The following is a 7260-nucleotide window of genomic DNA, read 5'->3' as shown; positions in this document are numbered from 1 at the left end:
TGAGTTAACATGTACTAAACATGAGTGGAATTTGCACCGCAGCACCCCCACACCTTGATGCTCATGACAAAAATAGCATGTATAGTTATCTTTATAGGTTGTTTGCAATCACGTGATTCTGATGACGCCTTTGAGACCCCCCAAAATTTCACAAATCACGTTTTCAGGGGAGCCCATGTCTTATTAAGGGGAGCCGAGCTCCCCCTAGCTCCCCCGTAGTTCGCACCCTGGTTATAATGTTCCACATTTTAAGGCCTCTTAGATATGGATGGTTTCATTGCCCTGAAGAAACATATGATGATACTCACAGAACTGTCCTAAAGCTCTCATATCTCGCCTGATTGCATCTGTAATGTGGATCTTCATGTTGTTACTTGATGGTGATTATGTTGCTTGTGCCATAACAGAATGGAAGGGAGTTTATGTTCATGATTTTGAGTTAAACAAGTCATGGTCTAAACATATGGAAAGGTTGTGAAATGAGACCGAGCTATGAGATTTGATCAGCAAATATATTCATCAGTCTCAGGTAAGTAGCATGAATTACATCTGACTAGGGATGTAACGATTAACCGGGAGCCGGTTGAAAATCGATTCAAATATGTGACGATTCAAATCGGTTGAGATGCTAAACAAATCGCGATTCATTTAGAGGTAGGAGTTTATATGAATGTATGTCTGAGGGGAACTTACTGTCTTTAGAAAAGTTTAGATGGTATTTTTCTTTTCTTTTCATCTTGCTTCTGCATAATGCATATTAATCGAATAGAATCGTGAAATCAAAATCGTGAATCGAATCGAATCGTGAATTGAGCGAATCGTTACATCCCTACATCTGACGTACAAAAAAACACAACATACATTCAACTATTGTTTTTTTTGTTCTTCATCTTTCAGTATGCAGGTTATGTTCACTGTCTTTAGTGCCTTGTTGCTTGCCGTCGTGGGTATTTATGACTGCTGCATTATGTGACCGCTGCCCAAGTCGACTGTTGTTATTCTGCAGAGGAATAGAGAGAAATGGTGAAGCAAGTGATCAAGGACAGGATGATGTTGAGCTCAGCCCCACCTCCACCATCAGTACACACCCACTTGTTGCTTTTTCAAAAAGAGAATAAACAGATTAATTTTCTTAATTCTCTTTAGAGAGAGAGAGAGAGAAAGAAGGTCCTTTAATTTTCCATTACAAAATTATTTCAATACAACCATTCCACAAAAATTTTACCATTTTCCAAGCACAAAATCAATATAAATATTTATTTAAGTTTGAACCCATCTCAAAAAATATTTACTTTAAAACATCCAAAAACATCAGGTTCACATAAACAACCATCAGATCCCCAGAAATGATAAAAATACATCACATTATTTGTGAGATTATAAAAAGCATATTAAAAAAGTTAATCTTCTTTTAACAAAAAAATTAGCCATAAGAACAAGATCTGTTTCAACCCCCTTTTTCTTCCACTTTATTTTTCTTAGTACACCAAATTGCTAATTTAGTAATAAGAGTCAAAAGTGACTCTTTTTGATGGTAATAAATGTGGTAGAACGGGAGTGAGAACGCCATCAAGTATGATTCCCCTCTGAACTAACTCACTGGCTTTTTCTATTGTACTCAAAAAGATAACAATAGCGCTGTTCATCCTAGAGGCGGACAATACAATTGTGTGTCCCACAATCTCCCCCACAGCTAAACAGCAACTCTCCACACTCACTGTAGAGGCCACTTTTACACCGTGACGACGTGTGACTGAACTCAAACCCTGCGCACCTGCACCCACCATGCTTCCCAAATGCCCAAAACCCCACCCCCCTACAAAACAAAACCCCAAACTGTGCTTAAACTACGAAAAAAAAAAAACTAAACTCAAACACGAGAGTCGCCACTCATACTCACTCACAACACCCCACTCACTCCCAGCATGCACTCCACAAGAGAGAGAGAGAAAGAGAGAGAAAGAGACCAACATTTTACCTTGTCTTTTTTTTTCCAATAACCCAACAAAGCAGCACTATAAGATTGAGTGTAAATATATGCTCTATGCTGTCATGTACCATGATATGGGATACTGCTGTTTGTTTTCATTTTGTTGGACAAACACGATCTAATTTAGTTCTGATGAATTTCATTGAATTTAGTTCAATGGAGCGTTTTTGAATGACTCCCAATATAAAAGAATGAAGTTGACTCCTGTTCGCTTGAATGGTTTCCATTGTTATTTTTCAGTGTTCCTTGTCTCATAGTTTATAATTAATAAACATGTAAATAGTTAATAATAAAGATCCTGAGTTGCTGTATATGAGATTCGCTGTTACACATTGTTCTGTGAGCAGATATAGATGATCTATTCTATTTAAAAGGTCTCAGTCCTTTAGTGGGTCTGAAGTAAGCCGGTTTCTTGTTGTCCAAAAAAGATGGTGTTTCTTGAGTTGTTTTCGAAGAATTCTGATAAACCTGAAAGAAATACAGCTTCTTTTAGTGCACTGCATTTTAGCTTTGCATTGATTGGTCTGGAGAAGCTGATGGATCGGGAATTTTCGTGCCCATGTAACCCTGAGTTTAACATGGTGCTGATGAGTTTCATCTTTCTTGGACCTGCTCTTCTAGCTCTGACTATGATGATGTTCATCCAAAGACCCTGCAGACGTTCGTCTTCTCATTGTGCTGGGATATTTTTATTTAGTCTCATTCCATCTGCATTGTGGATGTTTCTGTTGCTGTTTGAGGGTGAATATGTTGCGTGTGGCATGGCACACTGGGAAGGAGATTATGTTTTGGATGAAGAGCTCCAGATTAAATGGTGCAAACCCACTGGAGTAAGGGACGGCAAAGTGAACGGAAAAGAACTGCTGGAACTGACCGAAAAAATCATTTTCTACTCAAGAGTGAGTCTACTGTACAACTTTTTTTATCAACTTTATATATAAACTATATATATCATATTTATAATCTTATTGTGTGTGTGTGTGTGTGTGTGTGTGTGTCTGTGTGTGTGTGTGTTTTATTAGTTTTCAGCTTTAGTTCTGCTCACATTCCTCGCTGTTGTTGTCATTGCTGCTGTGAGCTTTTGGGATTGCAGAACAAGATGTCTGGAGCATCAGGAAAAGCAAGATAAACCAGCACAACTATCAGAATCATCCATCTACGGTTCAGAGGTTGAACTACAGCGAGCTGCCTGAACTCATCAGGGTGATCTGCTTACAAATCCACCTAAATTAAGACTGTTACAGGGAACAGCTTGAATGATGGGTCATTTCTAGGGTGACGTCTGCTGATTTGACAAAACTATCTGGATTTACTGCATTTGTACCTGATGAATTGTTCGCTAGCGCATCTCTCTGGTTTGCTGTATTGTCTTGGTGTAACTATATATATGTTCAATTGAATTCGACCTTCTAGCTGTGTTAAGTAAAATGTATGATAATAGTGTGTATGTGAAATATAATAAATAAAACAATGTAAACCCAATCGTTGTTTTAAAATATACAATGTCTTAATGTTACTCACAAAGTAATGTGACTCACTCAGAAAAATGTACTTTCTGAATGGTTTAAAATGCTGTTTAATATATTGAATTATTTTAAACTTGACTTAAAAGCTATTTGTATCATATGCCTGTAGTAAAGAGTACAATTAAGGTGAAACTACAATCTTTCACAGCGATGACTGAAATGCATTTTTACTGGGAATTGTTTTTTAAATAAATTTAACCTTCTCCTCTAGCAGTTTAATTCATATGGTAAACAAGTTGTAAAAGTGGAAACAACTTGGAAAAACATTAACAAATCTATAACACACAAACACATACACACAACATCAAACTGTTAACCATCTCAAAGAATTAACAAACTCATCAAAAATGCAAATGCATTTCAGCTTTTTTCATAAGAGCATGAATTCTCACGCTGCCTATTCAAATGTACTATGATTCTCAAAATACACAGGGTGGCGATCGCTCATGTTGTATTTACTCTACACATGTGTAACAACCCACTGAATGGTATGTGTAAGTACAAATGTGTAACAGGACATTGGTACCAACACTTTTTGGTAATGAAAGTACAAATGTGTAACAGGACTAACAGCACTTTTGGTAAAGAATGTGTTACACTTTATATTAAGTAAACAATTCCTATGGATTTACCATGTAATTACTCTGATGTTACACAGCAGCGGCCAGTAAGTTAGGCTTTACATATAAATTGTGGCTGGTGACCAGAATGTTGCACTTTATATTAAGTGGACAGTTCCTGAGGAGTTACATTGTAAGTACACTGGTATTACAGTGGTGCACAAACTCCAACTCGAGATCCAACTCCTCCCACTTTACATATCCCTAAACCTACCAAGTTACACACCTCTTGGATGCCATTTCCACCCCTAAACCTACCCATCTCCACCCTCTGAATCCCATTTCCACTCCTAAACCTACCCATCTCCACCCCCTGGATCCCATTTCCACCCCTAAACCTACCCATCTCCACCCCATGGATCCCATTTCCACCCCTAATCCTACTCATCTCCACCCCCTGGATCAAATTGTTCCAATTACTCTTATACATATTGCTGTTACAAAATGTAGTTATATACTGTATGTCCTGTTACACATTTGTACTTACACAAACCATTCGGAGGGTTGTTACATGTGTGTAGTTACAGAAATATTACAGCTCTAGATACTATGTACCAATGTGTACTTACACTGTGGTTACATACTACGTACACATCTAGTTACTATGTAAGTACACAGGTATTAGGACCACTTAATGTAAAGTGGGACCATTTATATATATATATATATTGACAACAACAAAAAAAGACTACATTCTTGTTTAAGTGTACACAATAGAATTCATGAGAATTATTTTTTTATTTTTTTATGTGTGTGTGTGTGTGTGTGTGTGTGTGTGTGTGCGTGTGTGTTAATATATGCTTGTGCCAAATTGTCATCCTTCAGAACGGGTTTGTCTTGCGAAAAAGTCATGCAAAAATGTATTTCTCCAAATGTTGCTACATTTGTAGAAACTTAAATTCAAATTTCTAATCTCAGAGTGAAACAGACTAGCTCTGATCTAGCATAACAAATGCTAAAATGTCACATTAAAAGTTTTCCAATCCTAAATTTTACGTTTTCAAACTTTTATTAGCCTACTCATTTTTAGTTTGTCATACAGTAAAAAAGAAGAAGAAGAAGAAGAAGAAGAAGAAGAAGAAGAAGAAGAAGGTTTTATTAGCAGCTAATATCTGCAGTTGTATGATATATTCATAATCATTTATATTCATTTCAGTAGAGTTTCAAAGTTTTTCGCTGCAGATTTCAAGAACTTTGAGAACAAAGTGAATAAATTAATCCTCTAATCCACATGTCTTGTATGTTTTTATCTACGCCTCGTGTCACCTGCGAGTAATCTAGTTGGTAATCCAGTGAAAGAGTTGTCCCGCACTCAAATCCCCAGGAGTTCTTCAGAAATTTTTGTGAGTATTTAAAGGCAGCAGGGGGCACTGAAAGTTCCTGTCAAACTAAATCCAACTCACACACCAGCCGGTGAACAGGAACATAAAAACCCCACTCAGAGATTAGAAACGCCGTTTAAGATCCTTAAAACTGATGATATGCAGAGATCTGTCTGCTGCACAAGTGAGTTTTTGCAAGAATAAGAAAAGTTAGTAACCTTAAAGTTTTTAAATGTTAATAGCAGATATTTGTGCATATTGTTTGTGGCCATGGACTCTGTTTCTTTCCTTTTAAACAAAGCAGAGATGAAGGTCGTTGTGTTCCCTCAAAAGATTATAAGCGTCTTTATGAACTAAACAGGAAAAACAGATCTTTGATCAATTTGTTTGTCCAGACTGTTACATATAAATGCGACCACAAATAAGCATGTGCTACAATTCTTTAAAAATGTACAATTTTGTTGGGGAAACTTTGTGTTTGTCCATGCCGTTTCATCATAAATTATTTCAGATCACTCCACAATGAACACAGAGCGAATCGTTTGTCTGAATCACAAAATGACTCTTGCGAACAGGTTCTGTTTAATAAGTCATTTAAAAAGATTCACAAAACCGTCCTCTCACTCGCTCGTAGCTATTTGAATTAGACTTACTAAGTGAATCGTTCATAGCCGTTAATTTCACCTCGCCTCACTGAACCGAGTCATTTTTCAGTTAGGCCTAAAGCACAGAGACTATTTTTCCTGAAACTTTCTAATAATTCATTTGCATGAAAAAAGCGATTTCTCCATCAATTCTATTCATATCCTGTTTTCAGCTTTGAATGTTTCTAGTTTTGAGTGACCTTCACTGGAAAAAAAATGTTCTTTGCATCACCAGCATGGGCCTAACTAAACCATGCTAACCAAGAAAATAGTGACCCCTAATCTATTATTTAACTATTATTCTGACCATTAGAATTAATTTTGCTCACCTCTGTGACAGATTCCCACCATTTTGAAACTGCAGTTCAAAAGCAGCAGGTTTGAAGCTCACCGCTAACTCATTGTAATTACAGTGCAGGAATCACGGTGAACCATTTGGCTGCCAGTCGCTTGTAATCAACTGAGAGTAGAAGCAGCGAAGAAAACCTCTTCCTTTTCCCCTCAAACACACTTAATTTTCTTCACTGTAATTACTGTTTAGAAACAGGCTTTGATTAAATTAGAACAGGGACACTTCACCTTCTGTTTGAACTAATTAGGACGTAGTTACATGGGAAAAATGTGAATGTTGTAATGTGAAAATGTGGTAAATGTGAAAATGTGGTACTCTAAATGATTTTTCATCATATATGTTTCAGACTTAATCAAAAACTGTGACTGTTTCTCATAATGTACTTTTATATCTCACAATGTATTTTATTTCCCATATGTGTGCATTGATGACATTTTCATCATGGATATATTTACCCATTATCATAGCAGTTAGAATCTCTAAAATTAACAATACTAACATGTCCTGATTTTACTGTAAAAGTGATCCTAGAACTTTTTAATGAGAAGTCATAGTTTTTCATGTTTCATCAATGTTTTCATGTTATCACACCTCCTCAGGTCTTATCTGCAAGAGCACCTGATCCAGAGATGAACAGTGTTTTCTTTCTATTTTTTTTTTTTTTGTAGGTGTGCACAGATATGACATTTTATGAGTCTATCAAACTTTGACATAGATCAATGAAGTAAATCTGCCCAAGTCAGTCCAGTCCAAAGCAAATCAAAAAGGATATTTTATGCCACCTTGAGGTTGTCACCTCTTATGGT

General features: G+C 36.6%; 1 protein-coding gene across 1 annotated transcript; it reads left to right on the top strand.

Annotated features, from left to right (window-relative positions):
- The first annotated feature begins 2418 nt into the window (after positions 1–2418).
- LOC107653539 (uncharacterized) lies at positions 2419–3183 on the top strand. The gene is made up of 2 exons (XM_016440284.1): positions 2419–2889; positions 3013–3183. Exons 1-2 carry the CDS (start codon positions 2419–2421, stop codon positions 3181–3183), a joined length of 642 nt encoding a protein of 213 aa, XP_016295770.1.
- The last annotated feature ends 4077 nt before the right edge of the window (positions 3184–7260 follow it).

This window comes from Sinocyclocheilus anshuiensis, unplaced genomic scaffold (genome assembly GCF_001515605.1).
Source record: "Sinocyclocheilus anshuiensis isolate Anshui unplaced genomic scaffold, SAMN03320099.WGS_v1.1 scaffold1079, whole genome shotgun sequence".
Taxonomy (NCBI): domain Eukaryota; kingdom Metazoa; phylum Chordata; class Actinopteri; order Cypriniformes; family Cyprinidae; genus Sinocyclocheilus; species Sinocyclocheilus anshuiensis.
This window is presented reverse-complemented; position numbering and strand designations above follow the sequence as displayed.

Bases quoted from the DNA above. Each gene is read 5' to 3' on its own strand.
- LOC107653539 (XM_016440284.1), top strand. From the start codon at position 2,419: ATGGTGTTTCTTGAGTTGTTTTCGAAGAATTCTGATAAACCTGAAAGA. The intron at 2,890-3,012 runs GTGAGTCTACTG...GTGTTTTATTAG, and splicing joins AAATCATTTTCTACTCAAGA to TTTTCAGCTTTAGTTCTGCT.